The following is a 26,879-nucleotide window of genomic DNA, read 5'->3' on the forward strand; positions in this document are numbered from 1 at the left end:
CAGGTGGTACCTGGTGTGGAATTTTTTTTGTCACCCCCCCATGACTCCCAAGCCTACAGCAGGCCAGGGGGAAGGGGGGGGCTTCACCACTTTGCTGGGGCCGCTCGCTGTCAGCTTGGGATTCGTGGGTGGGGAGGGTGACAAAAAAATTTCCGCAACCCCCTTGCTCTGCTCCTGGCCCAATGCCCTGCACTGTAAGAGGTTCAAAATCCATTTTTAAATGTGCATGAAGTAAGAACTTTCTGGTGGTGAGATCTATTCCTCAGTGGAACAGTCTCCCTCGGAAGGGGGCGTACTCTCCTTCGTTGGAGGGTTTTGTGGAGAGGTTGGGTGGCCATCTGTCCTGGATGCTTTAGCGGAGATTCCTACATTGCAGGGGGTTGGGCTCGCTCAAGTTAGAGGAAACGTTCCAGCCTTGCATGCTCGCTTGGCCAGAGGCTGGGCTAAGGCAGGGAGCGGCTGGTGGGAGGGTCCTTCATCTGGAATTCCCCTGCAGAAACACCATCGAGCAGCTGAGGAATGGCTTTGAATGAGCGCCTCTCACCTGCTGATTATTGTGCAGAGTACTGTTTACATGGGTTGGATCAGCAGTAGCCCCCTACCCACTGTGCAGGTAGACTGCACATGGCCAGGGGGCTCAGTCAGCTCCGACACTGCACCTAGCCTTGCCTGCCGGCCCTGATCCCAAATGGGGTGCAGCGCTCAGCCTGAATCGCGTGCATGTTGGGGGGCGAGGGCACAGCCACGGCTCCTCGCCCCCTCCCTTGGATCAAGACTTGTAGGGCGCCAACTTCATGCAACTAGCAGCAAAGAGTTCTCTGATAATTATTTTCAAAATAAATGCACATGTGTTACTCATATTTAGATATCTGTTTTGTTGGAGGGGTTTTTTTTCTTGGAGGTAGAGAATTCTCTGGGGTTTTGTTTTGAAATCGTGGAACATCCAGGCTTAAAAAGTGATAAGTGCATCTGCACTCTTAATCAAAAGCTCCAATTCAGATTGATATGGCATTATTTTATTAAAACTGTGAATTACTGTAATGAGAGAGAGAACTATCACAACCCTCTGATAGTTATCCGATTTCCATCTATGTCTGCACAGGATCCCTTCACTGTTCACCAACTATGATAGATATTCACAAAAGGTTCAATACAAAGCCGGTCCGCTGGCTGCTGCCTTATTCTAAGAAAAGAAGAGAAAAACCGTGGCAGGATCTCCCTGAATGAAGTCCCCTACTCTGCAGGAGCAGCAGTGGAAGAGTCATAACGTAGGAACAGAACAAAATTGAGGCCCGCAGATATCAAATCTACCTGGCAATGGGAGAACTACAAAAGAGCAAAGACCTTAGTTGTATTTGCAAAATTGCAGCCAAGCAGCAAATTGCCCTTTGGTTTTATTTCAGAAAACCACTACTATACGTCAACGCAAACGTACCATGGCTGGGAGGGGGGCACATTATTTCATTAAAGGCGAGGCCATGCATCAGAACAAAGCATTGCAAAGGCGTTTTTCTCCCCTGCTGGTGCAATCCCCAATGGTTGTAGCCAAAACTATTTGTTGCATCCATAAAAGAGACGAGCTCAAAACAGTGACTTTTCTTTTTGGTTTCTCTGGAATGTTAGAGAGAAGCCTGTTTTACAGGCGCGAGGGCCTGGTTCATGCTCTGTGTGTGCAGAAGAGGTAGGAAGGGGCGAGGGAAGGAGGCCGTCCACCAGCTGGCGGGTGGATGGGAGGGGGCACTTTTCGTGGCCCACCGACGCCCCTCCCTGGCCCGCCCCTTGCAGCCCAAGCAGGAAGGAAGCGAAGCACCAAGCGGGCAAGCAGGCGATCTGTGGAGCAAGGCCTGTCCTGGATGACGGGGCAACCCGCCCATGACTCCCAAGCCTACAGTGAGCCGGGGGAGGGGGGAGCTTTGCCACTTTGCCGGCGGCCCCGACAGGCATAGGCTTGGGAGTCACGGGCAGGGATACGCATGCAGAGAGTCACCCTCCCTAAGGATGTCACCCGGTGTGGCCCACCCCCACTGCACCCCCTTGCTCAGCCCCTGAGCAGAGCTCCAAGGCCTGGGGGCCTCTGGAGCCAAACAGAAAAATACCAAAGACCTCCATATAAAAACCTGGCCACCCAAAGGCTAACGCTGTCTCAAAGACTTCTTCAAAAACAACAAAGCTACAGTGCAGTTTGGTCAACAACAGTGTCTACCAACTGCAATGAACAGCCCATATATTGTATTACATAATGTTTCTAGCGAATCATTAACCATCCCTCTGATTTTTTTTCTTCACAACTATTCAATGCTGTACATTGGATGATATGCCTTTCAGTTTAATGTTTACTCAAGTGGGTGGTGCTTACTTGCACAAACTAATGCTTTCTGGAACAGATTAAAAGGCTCTTGAAGGCAGTGAACAAGGAAGGACAATAACTAAACCGTACATCCTCTCATAGTGCCTAAATCCATTCCTACAAAGGTTATGGGGCCCAGTGAAGACTAAATTCAAAGTATTTTAGTGGATATGGCTGGATTTTCTTAAGAGAGAAGATTCAAACCAAATATTTTTTCTATTTCTTGGTGATCACATGGTGACTTCCACTGACACCAATGTGAATGGGATCAGCTCCCTCTTCCCTCTCAGAGCAGAAGCTAGGCAGAGAAGGTTTTGAGTTTTTCCTCTTGTGGAGATTGAAGTTTTGATTTTGAATTTGACACATTTCCACCATTTTCATTTTTCATATGACCAGTCAGAATTTGATTGATGAGGGAAGCCTTAAGCTAATCCAGACTCTCAGAGAAAGTTCATTCAGATACAGAGAGAAGATGGAAGATGGTTGTTTTATTCCAGGGATAACCAACAGGTTGATTGGGATCGACTGATCGATACCCGGGAGGTTCTGGTCGCTTGCTCGCTCCTTTTCCTTTGTTTTTGCCTCAGAGCGGCTGGCCCTTTCCCTCTCCCCGCCCACCATTTTCAGCTGATCGCTGGAACAGAAGACGGAGTTTTCGCTGTGAGGCAAATTGTTTCCATAGCGATCTTTTGGTGAATGACTAATCCCCTCTCCCCTTTACTCTAGTCTGACATTTTCCCCTTAATAAAGGAGATTTTCTCCATAAAAAAGACTCAACAAGCTTGGCCTTAACCCCTAAAATGGAACTTTCCTCTCTAAAAGAAGCTGAACAACTTTGGCTGCCAGTCCCCCCCCCCCCGTGAGTAGATTGCAGTCTCATGGGAGTTGGACGTCCCTGTTCTAAGCCAGAAGCAGAAAGTCACAGAATTAATTGGCAGCATGGAGATGCCAGAAGCAAACCCAGTTGCCAGATCTATTATTGCAGACTTTTTAAAGAACCCGGAGGAAACAAAGCCATTGCCTGACATCAACAAATACAGTTCAGAATCAGAATACATTGCAGCCACAGAAGCTAACATACCCAACTTCCTCAACCATTCCTCATAAGGCATGGTTTCCAGACCCTTTTTCGTCTTGATCACAATTCCCTGCACATCTACCTGGGAATATGATGCTTCAAGATCTTTGAAAGTATATGTTAACATGGGAATAAATGAACCAGCTTTGTTGATTGATCTCTATGCCACAAGTGTCATAAGAACACAGGGCCAGGATTTAAGTAAGAGATCCTCCAGTCTTAGTTTCTCGGGATTTGGCAGTATGGCAGGTAAAGGGGAACACAAGATTTGTGATAAAGCATGCACCAATTCCACCACTAGGCTACTCAACCCAAATACCCCTGCAGAACAGGGGTGTTTTAAGAAAGGCTTGCATTGCACACACAGGTAGGCTAAGCAAGCCAGGAGCTTGTGAGTCTTAGAAACGTGGCAGAGCACAGAGCTGGTGGGGCATGGGCGATGTTGTAAGCCCAATAGCAGGAGTAAGGTCCAGGTCTTCATGAGACGTTCCTGGGGGTGGCTGGAAGGTGAATCTCTGCAGCAGACTTGTGAAGAAGAGGAAGAGCTCCATTTTGGCAAGAGTCTCACCTAAACATGCTCTCCGACCTGTAAGGACACACAGGCAGCAGAGAAACTGGGTTTAGCAGTTGCTTACTAACATCCCAAATACTTTAAAGCAGACTAAAATGCAGATATAAAATAACAGCTCACAGTGCCCATCTTAAAAGAATTATGAACTCCCAACATGAGCCATCCTACAATGCTGAAAACCAGGGGTGGGAAACCTTTCTCAGCCTGAGGACCACATTCCCTGGTGAGCAACATTCCAGGGGCCGCACACCAATGGTGACCAGATCTAGTGGCAGAAATGGCCACAGCAAGTGATGTGATTCTTACCTTTGCACAATAGGCTACATTCCAGGCATGTAAAAATCCCATTGACTAAGCACACACTATGCCGGTATAAACAAAAGTAAAAAAATTACCTGCAGAGAAAGGCATGAAAGCATCTCTCTTTATGAATTTTCCTTCAGAGTTGAGAAAATGTTCAGGATAGAATTTATGTGGGTTCTCCCATTGAGATTCATCGTGCAGCACAGAGGACAGCAATGGTATGATGAATGTCCCCTGCAAAGGCAAAGCAAGAGTCATTTTAATATAAAGCATATGCCTCTGGTACAATAAATATTTAGTGTAGGAGAGATGAGATTTGTGTTCATCTGAGAAATGTCTTTAGTTTGACAAACATTAATGTATAAACCATGATCTCCCACTAGAAATGGTTTCTTTTCCAACCTTGTGCTCCTTCCCACTGAGATCTGTTTAATGGGTTGAAGCTGATGCCTGACACCTTCCGAAGGGTAGATTGCATGCTTGTGCAGTGCAATCCTATACAAGTCTGCACAGATGTCACCCACACTGAAGTCCAAGGGGCTTACTCCCAGGAAAGCCTTAAAATATGTTGTAACTAGTAGGCAGCAGTTCAATGAAATGGATCACCTTTGGAATGAAGTAGCCATTAAGGGTAACATCTGTAGCCGTGGCATGTGGCAGGTTGGTTGGGGCGATATTGGCAAACCTCTGGATCTCATGGACCACAGCATCTGTATAAGGCATTTTTGTTCGGTGTTCAATCCTTGGCTGAGAAGATCCAACAACCTTTGCAATTTCTTCTTGGACCTTTACTGGGGGGGGGGGGGAGAAAGAAAAGCATTCATTTTTCTGCTCAGATTATGTCTTTGACTTAAAAATTAATCTCTGAAGCATAAAACTGCCACAAACTCGTTCTACAATTCCAGAGGCTCAGAAATTTAATTTCTAGAATTTAATAAATGTATTTTTAAGAAGAACAAACAAACAATTTAGACAATAACCTGATATAATGAGAGAGAGATATGCATCCATGATGATGATTAAAATATCACTGCTGGGAATATTCTGAAGTGGTATCTTTTACACATAAAGGTCAAAAACAAAGATTTGGGGATCCTCCAGACCCTGACAAATTTTTGAGAAAATATGGGAAAGAGTTAGCTGGAGAAATAGCATTTGAACTGGAAGCTGGACAGGGAGAAGAAGATTCAACAGAGGTAGAGGCAAAAGACAAATAAATAGGGAATATACTCACATACTTAGTCTCTAGAATGTGACACAGGTATTTTTTAAACAGGAAAAACATTTTAGCCAATAACCTGATATACTGATGTAGGGAATTTCATCCAGGATGATTATTAAAATATCACTGCTGGGAATATCCTGAAGTGGTATCTTTTACATATAATGGTAAAAACCAAATATTTCGTGATCCTACCGAGCCATACAAATTTTGGAGAAAATATGGTGGAAAATTAGCTGGAGAAAGAGCATTTGGATAGGAAGAGGAAGATTCAACCGAGGTGGAGGCGAAAGAGAAATAACTATGGAACAAGATGGCTTTGAAAATTCTAACTGGGAATGTAAATAAGCAAAATAATAAGACTAAATGAATAAAATTGATCACATTGTAGAGAAGTTAAACTTGGAAGTTATATGCCTCCAAGAAACAGGAAAACTATTAGCTTGGCAAATAAAGAAGAAAGAAGAAAAAACTGCATTGATAGAATAAAGGAGTTGTGGAAAATCTGAAAAAAAATAATAGATCAATTTGTGAGTTTTTATATAGCACCATATTAAGGCAAATGAGGCAACGTAGAAGAAATGGGTAAATATTTAGAAGACAACAGACTGCTTCAGATACCAAAAGTTAAAATGTCATTTCTGAATAGACCTATCACAATGATGGTTTTACAGCAAGTAATTTTACAAGCAAAATTAGGGAAGGCACCCGGACCTGATGGAGTTTCAGCAATATATTATTAAAAAATTACAAGATTACCTAATGCAACCTTTAAAAGATATTATGATTATAACTTTGAATACAGGACAGTTACCCAAATCCCAGAAGAGTGTATACATAACATTGATTCATAAACAAAATAGAGATCCAAAGCTGGTTAAGAGCTATCAACCTATTTCGATGTTGGATAACAATTATAAACTGTTTGTAGACATATTAGCTAATATGTTTAAAACTGTATTAAAAGAGAAAGCATTTAGGCTCTGAGAAAGCATTTGACAATGTCTCCTGGGACTTTATATGTTTAAGGCTTTGGAATATATGGTTTGTGGAGACAGTGTTATAAAAGGAGTTAAGGCAATATATACTGATCCATCAGTAAGTAATGTATTGACTGAGAATCGTAAAATAACTAAAGGAAGTAGACATGGTTGCCCACTGTCACCTTCATTGTTTATAACAGTTTTAGAAGTTTTGGCACAAATAAGATGTAATAAAAAAAAAGCAGGAATAAAAGCGGGAAAGAGACAATATGAATATAATATAGTATAATATAATAGCTTTTGCAGTTAATATGGTATATTTGTTGAGGAACCAATAGAGTCAATCCCAAAGGCATTGGAAAATATTTTTTTATTTTATTTTTTAGAAATAGCAGGTCTTGAAATTAATAAAGATAAAACCAAACTCCTGGTAAAAAATATGAATGATGAGAGTAAAAATAATTTACAAAGTTTATCCATCTTAAAGAGTGAAAAGAAGATTAAATATTTGGGTGTGTGGTTAAGAGCAAGAATATAATTTTGTATAAGGATAATTATTTAAAAACTTGGGAGGATATTAAAATAAATTTGCAAATATGGAGTAGAATGAAACTTGCATTACTTCAACCATTAAAATGAATGTATCACTGACAATATTCTTTTTGTTTATCCTTATTATTCACAGAATAAAATCAAAATATAAAACCACAAAATACATAATCAAAATAGAAACAACCACCCAATAACCCCCCTACAAAAAACCCCACATTTTAAAAGGTCATGGAATGCTTCAATCAATACCAGTGATCAGCACGACAAATTGTTTCAACAAATGGCAAAAATATATTTCTAAATATATCTGACAAGGAAAAATAAGAATAAAACATAAAAAAATTGAGAGATGAAAGAGAAAGGAGGGGACTTCCGGGTTGGCGCGACCAGCTAATGGCGGATTCCCTCCGAGCTCCGGAGGGAATCGGCTCTGTGGAAGAGGGGTCCTGCCGTGGCGGCGACGCGGGGACCCTTAGAAACCACAGGCGCGGAAGCCTTTGGACTTGGTGACTCGGTGGGCACCATTAGCGCCCTCCCCGACCCGCGAAGAAGCCTTTTTAAAGGCTCCGGAGCGGGTGATGGAGAGTGGCGTGGTGCTGTGAGTAGACCGCTTCTTCCACGGAGTGAAGCCGCAAGCCATGGCTGGAGAGCGCTGACTTCTTTCCTTGACCATTCGGATTACAAAGTAACAACCCGTGAGTAATACGGAAATTGGAACTAAAAATTTCTTTTAACTGAATTCGGCACGACCAGGGGAGGTGCTAAAAGGAAGTCCGCCTCCCCCCCCCCTTGCAGGCATCTTAAAGCAAGAAATTGGATAACTAAGGTCGAGAGACTGTCTTTCTCTTGTTGAGATAAAAACTTTTAATTTCACGATTCGACTACATAAGTTTGGTGCTGGAGGATTAGAATTGACTGGGAGAGCTGAAGTTTAACCCCCCCGGATCCGGGAGTGAACCGAGAGAGAGCCTGTGGAGGTTTTAAATAGAGTTTGACAGCTGCCAAATGAGCTGTCAAAGTCAGGAAACTTGGCTTTGTGCTATTTTCACCGGGTTTTTTTGTTACATTGGACTATAAGCTTTGGAAAATTAAGAAGAAATAAGAACAAAATAACAAAATAACCTGATTGTTGGAGAAAGAAATATTGTAACCAGAATCCCTCTAGAGAGGGTTCTGAGATACTACAATGGCTGTAGATGGAAAAGTACAGGCAGAGTTGGATAGAGTGTTTCATTTCCTGGGAATATTGCAAGAGTTGAGGGATGTTATGACTACAAATCTTACAACCTTGAACTCTAAAGTAAACAATTCTGTTGAAACTGTTGAGGATTTGATTCAAGAAGTATCTGCAGCTGGAGAAGAAGAAATTTGTTTTGTTTTAGAGGAGTCGAATGGAGGAGCTGAAATGTGGCAGGTGGAGAAGGACAACCAGAGGCCTGTCAGGATGGAATATAAGGAAAGCAAGGTTCGGATGAAGAAAACTTGGTATGAAATGAAGAATGAAGATTGGGGACTCTCCCTTATGGGGAGTCCGGAAGACACTTAGATTACAAATTCGATGGAAGACCCTTGGATTATAAATTCGATAAAGGTGAAAACTGAAGTATTTGGGACTTTTGGGACATTGGTATTTGAAAAGACTAAGAAACAGGATCTGGACTTTTTCTTCGAATATGGAGGCCTGGTTGGAAAAAATATAGACCCTAGTGGGTCAAAGCTGCTCCGAGACTTGATGCTCAACATGAAGGATTGTCAACAAAACCGGCTGAGAGGGACTGAAAGAGACTTAAGGGCCTCGGACGTGATAGACCCAGGCTGAGAATTGATAGACTGAAAGACAATTTTTGGGGATCAAAACTGGGGAAGGGGGGGATTTTGGAATCCAAAGGGGTATAATTATATGTTTTTATTGGATAAGTTGTTTGGTAATAATTATAAAAATTGGGAAACTCGTGAAAGGGAACTTGGGTTGACCTTAGAAAAAGGGGTGAATGTCATGTTTTAAAATGAGGTTTAGAAGTTTAATTTTGGTTAATTAAGATGATTTAAGTAAAATGTTAATAAGGGATAATTTGGGGATAAGAACTTGCTGAGTTAATTATTGGAATAGGGATGTAAGAAGGGGAGGTGGGGGAAGTCCGGGAAAGTGGTTAAGAAATTAGGGTTTTAAAATTATATTTGTTATGTGTGTGTTGTGTGTTGTGTTTGTTTGTTTGTTTATGTGTTTGTCAAAAATCTTTTTGAAAACCCTAATAAAAATGTTATTAAAAAAAAGAGAGATGAAAGAGAAAGGAGGTTTCCTCCTGCTGCATATGAAATTTTATTATGAAACACCTTGTCTATTCTGTTTGAGGGAATGATTGTTATTGAATAATCCACATATTTCAGATTGGGAAGCTCATGATAATATTTTTGGTTGGCACGCTTACTTGAGGTATGAAAATGTGAAAGTACATAAAGGTTTTACAAACCATATAATCAGGAAAAAAATGTATAGAGTATGGGATAAGTATAAAAACCCTTTGGAGACCAAAACACCACTATGGCTTTCACTTTTGGAGAATTTACCGGTAAATTAATTTTTTTTTAAAGATTTATCAGAGATGTTAACAACATGGTTACAATATCATCATTTGAATGAAGTATTTAAAAGGGATATGAAGCGGGGGGTTGGGGAACGAAAATCACAACTAGAAAGAGACCTGTTAAACTGTAATGTTAAAGTGATATCTAAAATGTATAAGATCTTATTGGAATGGGAGACAAAGGACGAACAAGTGAAATCTTCAATGATATACTGGGCAATAGATATGAGTAATAATATAGAAATGGAGGCATGGGAAAGTTTATCAAATGTGGATATAAAATTTACAGAATGTTATTGTTTAAGAGACAACTATATGAAAATGTTACATAGATGGTACCTGACACCTAGTAAATTGGCAAAAATGTATAAATCCGAACTGAATATGTGCTGGAAACATAAAGAGAAAGAAAGTACTATTTTTCATATGTTTACTGGGAAATGATATATGATGAACTGAAAAAGATGTTTATGATGTTTAAAAAGCCATAAGCTTTTCTTTTGGAAATTATGAGATCAGAACTACCTAGAAATTTATTTAGTATAGAATCATAGAATCATAGAATCATAGAGTTAGAAGAGACCACAAGGGCCATCGAGTCCAACCCCCTGCCAAGCAGGAAACACCATCAGAGCACTCCTGACATATGGTTGTCAAGCCTCTGCTTAAAGACCTCCAAAGTAGGAGACTCCACCACACTCCTTGGCAGCAAATTCCACTGTCGAACAGCTCTTACTGTCAGGAAGTTCTTCCTAATGTTTAGGTGGAATCTTCTTTCTTGTAGTTTGGATCCATTGCTCCGTGTCTGCTTCTCCGGAGCAGCAGAAAACAACCTTTCTCCCTCCTCTATGTGACATCCTTTTATATATTTGAACATGGCTATCATATCACCCCTTAACCTCCTCTTCTCCAGGCTAAACATGCCCAGCTCCCTTAGCCGTTCCTCATAAGGCATCGTTTCCAGGCCTTTGACCATTTTGGTTGCCCTCCTCTGGACACGTTCCAGTTTGTCAGCGTCCTTCTTGAACTGTGGTGCCCAGAACTGGACACAGTACTCCAGGTGAGGTCTGACCAGAGCAGAATACAGTGGCACTATTACTTCCCTTGATCTAGATGCTATACTCCTATTGATGCAGCCCAGAATTGCATTGGCTTTTTTAGCTGCCGCGTCACACTGTTGGCTCATGTCAAGTTTGTGGTCAACCAAGACTCCTAGATCCTTTTCACATGTACTGCTCTCAAGCCAGGTGTCCCCCATCTTGTATTTGTGCCTCTCATTTTTTTTGCCCAAGTGCAATACTTTACATTTCTCCCTGTTAAAATTCATCTTGTTTGTTTTGGCCCAGTTCTCTAATTTGTCAAGGTCGTTTTGAAGTGTGATCCTGTCCTCTGGGGTGTTAGCCACCCCTCCCAGTTTGGTGTCATCTGCAAATTTGATCAGGATGCCCTTGAGTCCATCATCCAAGTCGTTGATAAAGATGTTGAATAAGACCGGGCCCAAGACAGAACCCTGTGGCACCCCACTAGTCACTCTTCTCCAGGATGAAGAGGAACCATTGATGAGCACCCTTTGGGTTCGGTCAGTCAGCCAGTTACAAATCCACTGAGTGGTAGCATAGTCAAGACCACATTTTACCAGCTTCTTTACAAGAATATCATGGGGCACCTTGTCAAATGCCTTGCTGAAATCAAGGTAGGCTACATCCACTGCATTCCCTTCATCTACCAGGCTTGTAATTCTGTCAAAAAACGAGATCAGGTTAGTCTGACATGACTTATTTTTCAGAAATCCATGCTGACTATTGGTGATCACAGCATTCCTTTCTAGGTGCTCACAGACTGTTTGCTTAATGATCTGCTCCAGAATCTTCCCTGGTATTGATGTCAGACTGACTGGGCGGTAATTATTTGGGTCCTCTCTTTTCCCCTTTTTGAAAATAGGGACAACATTTGCCCTCCTCCAGTCTGCCGGGACTTCGCCTGTATAGAATATTTAGAAATTTATTTATGTATGCCATTTATATAAATTTATACAAATTTATTTATTTATGCAACCATTGCTGCAAGATTAATATTTGCTCAAAAATGGAATGATGAAGAGGTCCCGACAAGAGAAGAATGGATACAGAAATTAATGGACTATGCAGAAATGGCAAAATGTACTCGGAGAACAAGATTATACTTATTTTTAGAAAGCAATGGAAATGGTTTATTACGAATTTACAAACAAACTGTAAACATACTAAGACATTGGCAGGATTAATGAAAAAACCCGCAGTTTCAATATATCTATGGGATATATACTGGAATATATCTCTAAATAATAATAATAATAATAATAAATTTTATTTATATCCCGCCCTCCCCAGCTGAGCCGGGCTCAGGGCGGCTAACAACAATCAAATAAACAATCAAATAACCATACATTCTAAAAATATTTCATTATAAAATTAGTTAAAATCAAATTGATGGCAACCCGATTAAGCAAAATTTTGTGCAGGTTGCCAGAGGAGGGAGTCAGGCTGCGCCCTGACCAAAGGCCTGGCGGAACAACTCTGTCTTGCAGGCCCTGCGGAAAGATGTCAGGTCCCGCAGGGCCCTAGTCTCTTGTGACAGAGCATTCCACCAGGTTGGAGCCGCAGCCGAGAAGGCCCTGGCTCTAGTTGAGGCCAGCCTAACCTCTCTGAGGCCTGGGATCTTGAGGATGTTATTATTTGCAGACCGTAGGTTTCTCTGTGGGGCATACCAGGAGAGGCGGTCCCGTAGGTACGAGGGTCCTAGGCCGTATAGGGCTTTAAAGGTTAAAACCAGCACCTTAAACCTGATCCTGTACTCCACCGGGAGCCAGTGCAGCTGGTACAGCACCGGATGAATGTGATCTCGCAGCGAAGACCCCGTAAGGAGTCTCGCCGCGGCATTCTGCACCCGCTGGAGTTTCTGGGTCAGTCTCAAGGGCAGCCCCACGTAGAGCGAGTTACAATAATCCAGTCTGGAGGTGACCGTCGCATGGATCACAGTGGCTAGGTCAGGGCGAGAGAGATAAGGGGCCAACTGCTTAGCTTGGCGGAGATGGAAAAATGCCGCCTTTGTTACAGCTGTAATCTGCGCCTCCATAGAGAGGGAGGTATCGAAGATTACACCCAAACTCTTAACGGACGGTGCTGGCACTAATTGCACCCCCGCAAGAGATGGGAGTTGCCCCCTCGATCCCATATCGTCCCGCCCCAGCCAGAGGACCTCTGTCTTCGAAGGATTTAACTTCAACCGGCTCCCACGTAACCATCCAGCCACAGCTTCCAGACATCTGGTCAGTGTGTCTGGGGCCGAGTTAGGATGGCCATCCATCAACAGATAGAGTTGGGTGTCATCAGCATACTGATGGCAACCCAGCCCAAAACTCCGGACAAGCTGGGCGAGGGGGCGCATAAAGATGTTAAAAAGCATCGGGGAGAGAATCGCACCCTGAGGCACTCCACACACCAAGGAGTGACGCGATGACAATTCCCCCCCAAGCGCCACCCTCTGTCCCCGATCAGAGAGAAACGAGCGCAGCCATTGAAGGACTGTGCCCTGGATCCCCACGTCGGCAAGGCGGTGGTCCAGGAGTTCGTGATCGACCATGTCAAAGGCTGCTGACAGGTCTAGAAGAATCAGCAGCCCTGACCCGCCTCGATCCAGCTGCCTGCGGAGATCATCTGTTAGGGCGACCAGAGCCGTCTCGGTCCCATGACCAGCACGGAAGCCGGACTGGAATGGATCCAAAGCAGATGTTTCATCCAGAAACCTACCAAGCTGTTCAGCAACCGCTCTCTCAATCACCTTACCCAGGAATGGAAGATTCGAGACCGGGCGGTAATTGGATAGATCTAAGGGATCTAGTGATGTTTTCTTTAAGAGCGGACGCACCACCGCCTCCTTCAGTTCCCCTGGGAATATCCCGGTGCCAAGGGACAAATTGATGATATCCCCCAGGGGGGCCCGCACCTCGTCTGGACACGCTCTAATCAGCCATGACGGGCACGGGTCAAGAGGACAGGTGGTGGGCTTTCCAGCTTGGAGGAATCTGTCCACATCGGCTGGAGATATCCGGTCAAAGTGGTCCAATACTGGACCCGAGGACAGTCGATAATATATATGTTGAGATAATCTGGAGTATGCAGGAATATGAAACGAAATGTAAAGAACCACAGAAAGAGGGAGTCCAGGTTGAAATGTAAAACTTATGACTGAACAATTGTGTGTGTGTGTGTGTGTATGCAAATTATAAATATTTCATTTCTCTAATAGTTACATATAACTGGAATTAAGATTTCTCAGAATAATGGGAGCCAACCCAATGAAAAGCACTCACTCTGAATTTCAGGATATCTCATCATTAGTAACAGTCCCCAGCGCAGTGTGGTAGAAGTGGACTCCGTGCCAGCACCAAATAAGTTGGCCACAGTAACTGTTAAGTTTTTGTTGTGGAAATATACATTCGTCTTGTTCTTCTTCTTCTCCTGGGTTGCAAAGAGTATGAACTGATTAGAACGAATGCAGTGAGAAAATTTCATGTGCAAAGATAAAAATGAATACCTGACTGAACCCGATGATCCAAAGTATCATTGCACATCACTTCAGTCGCTAAGTAGTGAGAGATGCCAGGCTTTCCAGACTATGCCATCAGGATGATATAGGGTTTATTTATTTATTTTAAAATAATGTTTATTAATTTTCCAATAAAAATCTTCCAATTATTAACAAATAAATGAAATAATATACAATATTACCAATTATATATTCCAAATTCAAAGAAATTTTAAAGGTAGGATTCCTCATGTCCTGGGTTTCAGAGATAATATATTTATTTGTTTTCTGCTTTCTTGCTAATTTCCAGTTTCCAAATTCTGATTAACCGTCCTTGTCTTCTCAGTCATTCGCTGGTATGTGACTCCCAATCTTGTTTTAACAGGAGCTTTTATTTCAATATTTCCCTCTCTTAGATTATTTTAAAAGATAGTTCTCTCTTGGTGGCACCTCCCTCTGCTGAAAGTCCTGGGCTTCCATCCAAAGTTAAGAATAACGGCCAAGTTTTCTCTTTGTTCTCTTTTGATGAACTGATGTTTTGAATGTGTCCAGTAAATGCAATTCGGTGAGGGTGTGCTTCATAAACAGTAAGTTATATAGAAATTGTTCCAGCTCTTCTGTGCACTCCATGTCCCCCTACCAGTTTTCCCGGGCCCTAGGAAAACCAGCAGGCACCCAAAATTTGCTGTCACTCTCTCTTCAAACCATGTGTAAAAATATATCCATGCAAGCAAATGAATTTTTATGTAAAATACATCCCTTTTTATAATTGAGAAAATATTTCCAGCCTCTCTGGGGAAGGAGGATTCTTCTTTTTGTAAGTGTGCAGCAACCGCCGCCATCTTATCTCCTCTTCAGCCCAAGCCACTTCAGCCCAAGCGACTGTATAATTTAGCAGATTTTTCTTTCATTTCCTCCATCCAGGAAACGCCCGGTTTTGCTCTGAATCTTAGTAATTTTTAAAAACAGGTGTCCCTGCTCAAGAGATTGAATCCAGAGAGTTCTTCTGTGCCAGGGTCCAGCCCCCAGCGTCCTCTGCCCCCACATCTTGTTGTGGGCGACAGATATCAGATGATCTGTGGGTGAGACAGCCCCCTCATCCCCTGGAGGGGTCAGCAGGACAAATTACCCTCATATTAGTCTTGAATTTCTGGCACAACTGGGTGTCCTATCTCATGGGAAGCAGCCATATCCCTTGGCAAGAAACAGGAAGTCCGATATAGGGTTTATTTACACATATATACAACCCGAGCATAAGATAGAGGGACTCAGCATCAAGACCCCAAAATGTCTTGCTTCTCCATAGGCACAGCTGTTGTTCACCAATCTACCAGCTAAGAGAGGAGGTCGGGGAAGCTAGGCAATCCAGCTCCTCCTTCTCTGATGTGAATCGTGGTGCTTAACTCCTTAGCCAACAGCCTTTGTTTAGACAAAGGAACTAGTGGCAGTATCTAGATGACAAGTATATGGCCCTCATCTCACAAAGAAACTTGTTTACTTGTTTGAAGAGACGACAAGTTTTTCACATCTTGAAAAGAGAACAACTAGATTTAATATGCTTACAAGAAACCCATGTGACCAGAGCTCATAGGAGATTACTTATAAATAAAAGATTAGGACAAGAATTCATCTCATCGGATAAAGTCAAGAAAAGAGGAGTTGTGATCTACGTAAAAGAGAAGTGGGCCCCAAAAATGATGTTTAAGGATGAACAAGGAAGATATTTGGCAGTTGAGATACAAGTACAAGGAGAAAAATTTTTAATAGTTGGAATTTATGCACCAAATGAAGGCAAGGCAGAATTTTTTAAGAAACTTCATGAAACTCTGATGGACTACTTGGACTATAATATGATAATGATGGGAGACATGAATGGTGTGGTCTCCACAAATATGGACAAAGCACAAAGGCTGACAATCTCCAAAGAAGGGAGACTTCCGAAGGCCTTCTTCGAAATGACAGAGAATATGGACCTAATAGACATATGGAGAACAAGGAACCCTCTTGAGAGAGAGGGAACTTTTTTCTCCCAAGCAATGATGACCTGGACCAGAATTGACCAAATTTGGATTACTAGTGGGATGGCTCCAAAGATTAAGAAGGTAGAAATCTGCCCCAAAACTTGCTCCGACCATAACGCCGTGAAGATGGAAATGAAACTTACAACAACTGGTCAATTCAGATGGAGGATGAATGACACCCTATTTCGAGATAAGGAGATCCACATGAAGGCCCAAAAAACTCTAAAGGACTATTTTGAAATAAATCTTCAGGCAGATGTGGAGAAAAGAGTGATCTGGGACGCAAGTAAAGCTGTGATGCGAGGATTTTTGATTCAACAAAACTCATTAAAGAGGAGGAAACAGAATGAGAAAAAGGAAAAGATCCTGGAAAAGATAAAGGAAGGAGAGAAAAAATTAAGATCAAAACCAAAGTCCCAGGAGATCTTGAGAGAGATTAAGTTATATCAAACACAATATATGGAACTGATGAATCAAGAGATTGAATGGAAGATTAAACAAATGAAACAAAAGACATTTGAATCGGCAGATAAATGTGGCAAACTTCTGGCATGGCAATTGAAGAAAAGGCAGAAATTAAATACAGTTACAAGCCTAGAAGTGGATGGAAAGAACATATCAAAACCTAATGAGATTAGAAATTGTTTTTTGAGTTATTTTAAAAAAATCTATTCTCAAGGACCACAAAATGAAGAAGATATAGATAAATTCCTTAACAAGTATGGATTACAAAAAATCTCTCATCAAAGTAAGGTGGACTTAAACCAGAGAATAACAGAACAAGAGATAGAGAGTGCCATTCAGAATATGCAACTGGGCAAATCTCCAGGGCCAGATGGACTGACTTCTAGATATTATAAATCTTTAAAGGAGTGGTTGGTTCAACTGTTAAAAGAAGTCTGTAATGAGATCATGGAAGGGAAAAAGGCACCCGAATCGTGGAAAGAAGCGTATATTTCACTCATACCAAAGACAGAGACTGAGAAGACTCAACTGAAGAACTACCGCCCAATATCATTACTTAATGTGGATTACAAAATTTTTGCAGACATTTTGGCAAAAAGACTGAAAAGAGTGTTGATGGAGAAGATTCATAAGGACCAAGCAGGCTTTCTCCCAAAAAGACACCTATCAGACAATGTAAGGAACATAATAGACATTTTGGAAAAGTTAGAGGTGAATATAAACACTAAAGCAGTCTTGATTTTCGTGGATGTGGAGAAAGCCTTTGACAATATTTCTTGGAGCTTTTTGAAAAAGAATCTTCATGGGATGGGGGTGGGCCAAGGATTTGAGAATGGTATGGGTGCGATATATTCTGAACAAAAAGCAAAGCTGATTGTAAATAATGTGGTAACTGAGGAACTTAAGATAGAAAAAGGAACACGACAGGGGTGCCCAATTTCCCCATTGCTTTTTATTTCTGTTCTGGAGGTGTTGCTGAATATGATCAGAAATGACCAGCAGGTTAAAGGTGTACAGGTCGGAGCTAAACATTACAAGTTAAGGGCATTCACAGATGACCTAGTATTGACTTTACAAGAGCCAAACACTAGTACGAAAAGAGTGTTAGAAATAATCCGACAATTCGGCCAGGTAGCCGGATTTAAACTGAATAAACAAAAAACTAAGGTTTTAGGAAAAAACTTAACAGATTTGGAAAAGGAGAAATTTCAAGAAGAGACAGGTTTGACAGTGGTCAAGAAGGTGAAATACCTAGGGGTTTATTTAACATCTAAAAATTTGAATTTGTATAAGGATAATTATGAAAAATGTTGGTCAGAAATTAAAAAAGATCTGGAAATATGGTCAAGTCTGAAATTGTCAATGTTAGGCCGAATTGCAGTTATTAAGATGAATGTATTGCCTAGAATGTTATTTTTGTTCCAAACTCTGCAGATTCTTGACAAGATGGACTGTTTCAAGAGGTGGCAGAAAGACATTGCGAAATTTGTCTGGCAGGGCAAAAAGCCCAGAATAAAATTTAAAATACTTACAGACGCAAAGGAAAGAGGGGGATTTGCCCTGCCGGACTTAAAACTTTACTATGAAGCAGCAGCGTTCTGCTGGCTGAAAGAGTGGATGCTCCTCGAGAATACAGATATCTTGGATTTAAAAGGTTTTAATAACATGTTTGGTTGGCATGCATATTTATGGTATGACAAAATCAAAGTGCATAGGGCCTTTAAAAATCACATTGTCAGAAAAGCGTTGTTTAATGTCTGGATAAGATATAAAGATTTGCTGGAAAACAAAACCCCTAGATGGTTGTCACCATTGGAGGCTAAGACACCGAAGAAACTCAATATGGAAGTCGGATGGCCAAAGTATTGGGAAATTTTGGAACAAGATGGAGACAAATTGAGATTACAGAGTCATGAGAAACTGAAACCTAAAGTATGAGATTGGCTCCATTATTATCAAATAATGGAGGTCTATAAACAAGATAGGAAAATTGGCTTCCAGGTGGAAAAATCTAAACTAGAGACTGAACTGTTAGAACCCAATACTAAGAATTTGTCAAGAATGTATAATTTGCTGCTGAAATGGAATACACAAGATGAAACAGTCAAATCAGCCATGATTAAGTGGGCACAGGACATTGGTCATAATATTATGTTTGCTGACTGGGAATGGTTGTGGAACACCGGTATTAAATTCATGGCATGTAATGCCTTAAAGGAAAATATTATGAAAATGATTTACAGGTGGTACATGACTCCAGTCAAGCTAGCAAAAATTTACCATTTGCCTGATAATAAGTGTTGGAAATGCAGAGAAACTGAAGGGACTTTCTATCACCTTTGGTGGACATGCCCGAAGATTAAGGCTTTCTGGGAAATGATCTATAACGAAATGAAAAAGGTGCTTAAATGCACTTTCCATAAGAAACCAGAGGCCTTTCTCTTGGGCATTGTCAGCCAATTGGTGTCAAAGAAAGACAGAACTTTCTTTATGTATGCAACAACAGCAGCAAGAATACTTATTGCAAAGTATTGGAAGACACAAGATCTACCCACCTTGGAAGAGTGGCAGATGAAAGTGATTGACTATATGACACTGGCCGAGATGACTGGCAGAATCCGTGACCAGGGAAGAGAGACGGCGGAAGAAGAATGGAAGAAATTTAAAATTTATCTTAAGGACTATTATAAACTTGATGAATGTTAGAATGTCGAAGTTTTGAAAAAGAAAGGGTTGCAGTGATATAAGATTAGATTGAAAGGAAAATTAAGGAGACAGAGGTTGGACGGAAATATTTAAAAGTTGCTAAAAATTTTGGACATTGGGATGCAGAAAGGGGAGGTATGGGGAAGTCGGAGAAAAGATGTTTATGAAAAGAAAGGTTAAGAAATTATACATGTTTGTTTGTTTGTTTGTTATATGTTTGTTTTGTCTGTTAAAAAACGTTTGTAAAAACCAATAAAAATTTATTAAAAAAAAAGAAAAGAAACTTGTTTACTGATTCAACAATAGATTCCTCCATTAGAATTGACCCTTACTGGGTACAAGGTCTTCACAAGTTGGAAAGTGCTCAGGCATCATGCAGACTGACCCCACAAACCTGCAACAGTATTATGATTGCATACATGGAAGGCAGCATTTCTGGTGAACACTTGTGGAGATCTGAAATCAGGGTTACCATAAAGTGTTGTTTTCTGCTGACATATATGGTTCTCAGTTGAACTTCTTTACTCATAGTCTTTAATGTATTTACTCATAGTGTAAACTGGAAAAATGACACAGAAATACCACATATTCACCTGGAACTGTTTCATTAAACTGAGATAGACAATGTGGTGCCCTCCATATTTTCATGATTGCAACTCCCTTCAGCCACACTTTCCAACAGGAAGAGTAACACCGATAGAGTTGCTGGTTGTAATAGCTGCCTGTCCCACTGGGAGTCAGAGGGGAGTGAAGAGACGGAGGAGTTCTTCCAATTGTTCATTCAATAGTTGCCATATGACACCAACCAGCAGTGGGGAGTTTTTCAAGATTTTCACCATACTGAGCACTTTTTCTAAGATCCACACAGTCCTTGCTTATCATGGATATATTACTAGCATTTCTCTCACACAAAGGTGCAGCTATGCAGTTTCACATTACAACCAGCAGATTCAAAAGTGATACAGAGGATCAAAAGCAGAGTGAAATAACATTAAAACTTTTTAGCTGTTTAGAACCTTTATTTGGTACATATGCTAAAAGATGCTTTTCAACAACTTATATTTCCACTATTATTTTGCTGCATATTTTGTCCTTTTTAAATCTATGCTGTAGTTCTCTCACAAAACAGTACTTGCCCAAAACTTGGATCTTAGCATCCTATAATTCTCCTTTCTACCATTCCCCCCCCTATCGTACAACTGCTCTCCCAAATGGCAATCCTGCCTATCTAAAAGTGGCTCAGTCACAGACTGCTGTGAATTTGCAGCAGGACAAACTAGAAACCAAAAAAGAAGAGAATTTTTTAAAAGAGTAAAGAAAAAGAAAGGGGAAGGATAACAATTCTAAGATCTTTATTATTTATACCATAACCCTTATTCCAGACCCAGAAGAGTGAACCCTCCCAGTTCCCACCTTTTTCCTCAGCTTCCCACCCTGAGGGATCCTCTCTGCATCTCACACAGATGTCCATCTTTGGTCCATCTCCTTCCTGAGGGTATCTTCATTTATCCAAAATATATAACTTCAAAAAACAAAACATACATACAAATAGAATGTACAGAGAACTAACAATGATTAAAAGTCACAGAAAAAGCAAGCTAAAAAATAAAATAAAGCAAAGGAAGAAAAGTAGTATTCCGCATCTCTGTATGTGAATTATGTATATAACTATTATTCAAAATATTCAGATTTTCACAACAGCTTCTTTTATTTGTTTCATCCCTTTATACAGCTTTAAAGCTGTTGTTTCCCCATTTAGGCAGGGAAAAGTCCAAGTCTTTCCCCACAGGTTCTATAGATTACCGTATTTTTCGCTCCATAGGACGCACTTTTTCCCTCCTAAAAAGTAAGGGGGAAAGTCTGTGCGTCTTATGGAGCGAATGTGTGTTCCCTGGAGCCAAATCGCTGTTGTCTTGTGCCCCTGGGCTGCTCTTTGGGGGTGGGGGGAGGAGCCACGGTGCTCTGCCGGCCGCCTCTGCTTTCCCCTGAAGCCCGGACAAGGTTTGCAAGCAGCGGGAAGGCTGTGCACTCCCGGGCTGCTCTTTGGGGGTGGGGGGAGGAGCCACGGTGCTCTGCCGGCCGCCTCTGCTTTCCCCTGAAGCCCGGACAAGGTTTGCAAGCAGCGGGAAGGCTGTGCACTCCCGGGCTGCTCTTTGGGGGTGGGGGGAGGAGCCACGGTGCTCTGCCGGCCGCCTCTGCTTTCCCCTGAAGCCCGGACAAGGTTTGCAAGCAGCGGGAAGGCTGTGCACTCCCGGGCTGCTCTTTGGGGGTGGGGGGAGGAGCCACGGTGCTCTGCCGGCCGCCTCTGCTTTCCCCTGAAGCCCGGACAAGGTTTGCAAGCAGCGGGAAGGCTGTGCACTCCCGGGCTGCTCTTTGGGGGTGGGGGGAGGAGCCACGCGGCTCTGCCGGCCGCCTCTGCTTTCCCCTGAAGCCCGGACAAGGTTTGCAAGGTTTGCAAGCAGAGGGAAGATTGTGTGCTGCTGGGGTGATTTTGGGGGTGGGGGGAGGAGCCACACTGCTCTGCCTGCAGACGTTGCTTTCCCCTGAAGTCCCGACAAGGTTTGCAAGGTTTGCAAGCAGAGGGGAGATTGTGTGCTGCTGGGGTGATTTTGGGGGTGGGGGTGGGGAGCTACACTGCTCTGCCTGCAGACTTTGCTTTCCCCTGAAGTCCCGACAAGGTTTGCAAGCAGACGGAAGGCTGTGTGTTCCTGGGCTGCTCTTTGGGGGTGGGGAGCAGCAAATTGCTGTCTCTCAGTGCCTCCTAATTCAACTGCAAAGGATTGCCTAACTGGATTCTGAGCTCCATTTGAAGTTTAAAAATAGTAAGTTTGGGGATTTCAAGTAGCAGTTTTGTGGAAATAGTCATAAATACATGCAAAGCATCTCCACAAACCAGTAATAGTAATTTCAGCTAAAACTGAGCAGGTATCTGGCTCAGGAACAGTTTAAACTGCACAGCTATAACCAGACATCCTGTGTGTGTGTGGACCATGTTCCTAGTAGCTAATCTTTACTGCTGAAAAGAGGCTCTGATATTCCACTCCAACTCTATAATTCATTATACAAATTCTTACAAGTACAGTCCACCTATACTAAACCAAAAGCATTGTGTTCTCTTGGTATTGAATGGAAGCTATTTATTTGCCCTCTTTTCCTCCTCTGTTCTTTGCTCAGTCACTCCATTTTGAATCTTCCTTTCAAAACAACCATGCCTGTTTTGAGAAAACTTCAGAGATTTAGGAACTGGAGCACAATCATTTGATCTTTTTGCTGTTCCTCCATACTCCAAGCACTTCTCATTTGCACAGCCCTGGTTTCTCTCCCTGACTATTAATATTCTTGATTAATAACAGTAAAATGCTCAAATTTTAGTTTTTGTGACTGCTGCCAATACTGACTTCCCAGTGATAATGAAAACAGCTACATTATAATGGAATGTGTCCTTTTTCCATTCTCATCATTATATACCGTGGCTCGCTTTAAAGCAGCAAAGTGGACAGGAGCCACACACACTTAGCTGTTTTAAATAGTTTAGTACAACATTTGAGTCAGATTTTTTTTCTTGTTTTCCTGCTCTAAAAACTTGGTGCGTCTTTTGGTCAGGAGCGTCCTATGGAGCGAAAAATACGGTATTTCATCTGCAATTGCATCTCTGATCAAATCTCTCCAAACTTTCTGCACATCTCATCTCTTAACTGTGGTAACTGTTCATTAAGGCATTTTCATATATTTTCAAGAAGCAATGAAGGAGTCAGTTATTTTTGCCTGATTTATGAGACCCCCCCCCCACTTGAGCATCTCTGTTATGCTGCCCTTGTGATGCAGATAGAATTCACTTTTATTTCCCAGTCAGGATAGCACGGGAAAGACAGGAAGAAAACAGTTTTACAGGCAATGTAGATTGAAAGTTAAAAGCAAATTCAGGTGTGATGGCCTGGGATTCGGACTCGGAGGCTGAACCTGAGGGATCCCAGCCTGCACAGGAGTCCCCGCCTCCAGAACCAGCTGAGCCAGGGCTGGGGCCTCAGCCTGAAAGGTCCTCACCTGTGCTGGGTCCTCAGGTGCAGCCACCAGCTGAGTCTGCTCTGGCCCCTGAGGGGATGGAGGACCCATTGCCTGCAGGTACTCCACTCTCAGCCCCGTCAGGGGAAGCTGAGGTTGCCTCTGGGTCCGGTAACCCTCCAGCCTCTCCTGAGCTGCAGAGGGTAGAGAGGAGGAAGGAACTAAGTTCCTGCAGGAGGAGTGCTCGCCTCCAGGCCAGGAGAGGTGAGTCACCAGAGGATCGTGGCTGCCCTATGCCTCGGGGCAGATAAAAGTCGGCCAGCCCCAGTCCCAACTTGCGGGAGCAACATTGTTGGTTGCTAATTCCTGCCTGGCCCCTGTCCTGTTTTACTGCCTGAGCTCGTGACCAGCCCTGTCTCCCTGTTTGCCTGTTCCTGACTTCACCCGACTCCCTGCCCTGCACCCAGCTTCAGCTACTATGGACTGCCTCCATGTTGCGCCTTTGACCACGGACTGGACTTGGACCTTGCCTCTCGGGTAACCCATGGGACCAGCACACCAGGCCTGTATACCTGCTTTAACTTTTCAAATTCATCAGTAATTAGTTTAAGATTTTAGAAATAATTTCCAGCCTGTTATTTAGAACTCTGTCATCACCCAACAACCTGTTTCCTTTTCTGGGTGCTAATTAATTGATAAGCAGAAACTCCAATTCATATAGATTTCCAATCTTAGTGATTGGTCAGTGCATGGGCCAATGTTTTTTCCTTGTTCGGAAATGCCTCCCCACCCTCAAAGCTTCCTATCTCCTCCAGTGTGAAGAATGCCTTCTTCTGAGCACACGAGGCATTATCCCATCGTCCCTTGTATCAAAAGGGAGTCTGGCAACCAATATTTATGACTTTATTACCTCTCATCACTGCATAATTATCTATAATTACATGTTTTCTTGATCAGGGATTTTTTCCCCCCAGAAATGCTGTTGAGCATGCAACCATTGACCTTGCAGAGGCAACTTCTGTAACACATTAACAATGGCTGACTATTGGGAAAGGGGAGGAAGTATGCCAGGTTGGTCCCTTCTGAAGTGAGACCTCCTGACTACAACTTATGCATTCACTTACAAACACGAATTGAAAATGTCGACGCTTATTCTGGGCCAACTTAAAAGACTCCATTACCTCTTGCTGTTGGATAAGAAATGAGTCAATAAAGCTCCTCTGGTCATTTTCATCCAGATCTCTGAGGTGTTTTAAGAAGATGGCATTTATGAAGGCAAACATTTCATCTCTGTTTTGGATGACAGTCTTACGAGCCCCCAGAAGAAAACCAAGAGCAGGAAACATGTTATAAAGCTGAAAGGATAAAAATGTGAAAAAGGAAAAAGAGACATTAGAAAAACTCAGTATTGTACTCTCAGCTGGGTCTGTCAGAGCATGACTGCCCAAATACAAAACAAAACTCTTGAGTGCCATTTGGAATGGGGGGTAGGCTACCTCAGGAAACCGTAATTTATGTGCAAACCCAGAATAATAGGCTATGGCAGTTCTCTTGCCTTCAGAGAGGGAGATCTGCCCTTGGAGGCCCCTTCTGAGCCACCATGGCACAAACAATCACTTGTTCTTCCTTGTCCTTGGAGTCCCGATGGCAGTGAGGCCAGAAAACGTGTGTGCAAAAGAGACGTTATTATAGTTACAGGATGACTGTACCGTGTGAGTTTTCTAAATATTTTGAATTAGCACCAGGTTTCTCAAGATATCAATATTCTATGTTTTGTAGTGAACCCTGAACAATATACAATAAACAGGTAGCCCTGCCCACTTTGCATACACTGTAATAATAATAATAATAATAATAATAATAATAATAATAATAATAATTTATTTGTACCCGCCCATCTGGCTGGGTTTCCCCAGCCACTCTGGGCGGCTTCCATAGAAACCAAATATGCCATAAAATATCACAGATTAAAAACTTCCCTGAACAGGGCTGCCTTAAGATGTCTTCTGAATGTCAGGTAGTTATTTATCGCTTTGACATCTGATGGGAGGGCGTTCCACAGGGTGGGCGCCACTACCGAGAAGGCCCTCTGCCTGGTTCCCTGTAGCTTTGCTTCTCGCAATGAGGGAACTGCCAGAAGGCCCTCGGTGCTGGACCTCAGAGTCCGGGCAGAATGATGGGGGTGGAGACGCTCCTTCAGGTATACTGGGCCGAGGCCGTTTAGGGCTTTAAAGGTCAACACCAGCACTTTGAATTGTGCTCGGAAACATACTGGGAGCCAATGTAGGTCTTTCAAGACCGGTGTTATGTGGTCTCGGCGGCCGCCCCCAGTCACCAGTCTAGCTGCTGCATTCTGGATTAGTTGTAGTTTCCGCGTCACCTTCAAAGGTAGCCCAACGTAGAGCACATTGCAGTAGTCCAAGCGGGAGATAACTAGAGCATGCACCACTCTGGCGAGACAGTCTGCGGGCAGGTAGGGTCTTAGCCTGCGTACCAGGTGGAGTTGGTAGACAGCTGCCCTGGATACAGAATTGACCTGTGCCTCCATGGACAGCTGTGAGTCCAAAATGACTCCCAGGCTACGCACCTGGTCCTTCAGGGGCACAGTTACCCTATTCAGGACCAGGGAGTCCTCCACACCAGCCCGCCCCCTGTCCCCCAAAAACAGTACTTCTGTCTTGTCAGGATTCAACATCTGTTAGCTGCCATTCATCCTCCAACCGCCTCCAGGCACTCACACAGGACCTTCACCGCCTTCACTGGTTCTGATTTAAAGTAGAGGTGGAGCTGGGTGTCATCTGCATATAGATGTTAAAAAGCATGGGGGAGAGGACGGAACCCTGAGGCACCCACAAGTGAGGGCCCAGGGGTCTGAACACGCATCCCCACCACCACTTTCTGAACACGGCCCAGGAGCAAGGAGCGAAACCACTGTATAACAGTGCCCCCAGCTCCCAGCCCCTCTAGATGGTCCAGAAGGATGTTATGGTCAATTGTATCAAAGGCCGCTGAGAGATCCAGCAGAACTAGGAAACAACTCTCACCTTTGTCCCTAGCTGGCCGGAGATCATCAACCAGTGCGACCAAGGCAGTTTCAGTCCCATGATGAGGCCTGAATCCCGATTGGAAGGGATCCAAATGGTCCGCATCCTCCAGGCGTGCCTGGAGTTGTTCGGCAACCACACGCTCAATCACCTTGCCCAAGAATGGAAGATTTGAGACTGGGCGATAGTTGGCCGTACTGGCCGGGTCTAAAGATGTTTTTTAAAGAAGCGGTTTAATGACCGCCTCTTTCAGCGGGTCTGGGAATGTTCCCTCACAGAGGGAAGCATTCACCACCCCGCAGAGCCCATCGCCCAGCCCTTCCCGGCTTGCTTTTATTAGGCAGGTTGGCAAGGATCAAGGAGACAGGTGGTTGGTTTCACGCGTCCAAGCAGCCTGTCCACATCCTCGGGGGTAACGGATTGAAATTGATTCC

General features: G+C 43.0%; 1 protein-coding gene across 2 annotated transcripts in view; it reads right to left on the minus strand.

The window, feature by feature from the left end:
• Nucleotides 1-3,570: 3,570 nt before the first annotated feature.
• Nucleotides 3,571-26,879, minus strand: part of LOC309528769 (cytochrome P450 2K1-like) — a 51,139-nt gene continuing 27,830 nt past the window's right edge. For both annotated transcript variants that reach the window (XM_082216407.1, XM_082216406.1), the window contains exons 5-9: nucleotides 24,583-24,756; nucleotides 13,993-14,140; nucleotides 4,906-5,090; nucleotides 4,392-4,533; nucleotides 3,571-4,011 (exon numbers count right to left, since the gene is read on the minus strand). In XM_082216407.1, coding sequence (XP_082072533.1) covers nucleotides 3,824-4,011; nucleotides 4,392-4,533; nucleotides 4,906-5,090; nucleotides 13,993-14,140; nucleotides 24,583-24,756 — 837 coding nt within the window. In that variant the 3' untranslated portion in view covers nucleotides 3,571-3,823. The remainder of the gene's footprint in view (nucleotides 4,012-4,391; nucleotides 4,534-4,905; nucleotides 5,091-13,992; nucleotides 14,141-24,582; nucleotides 24,757-26,879) is intronic.

The sequence above is a fragment of the Podarcis vaucheri genome, assembly GCF_965113315.1.
Source record: "Podarcis vaucheri genome assembly, chromosome: 3".
Taxonomy (NCBI): domain Eukaryota; kingdom Metazoa; phylum Chordata; class Lepidosauria; order Squamata; family Lacertidae; genus Podarcis; species Podarcis vaucheri.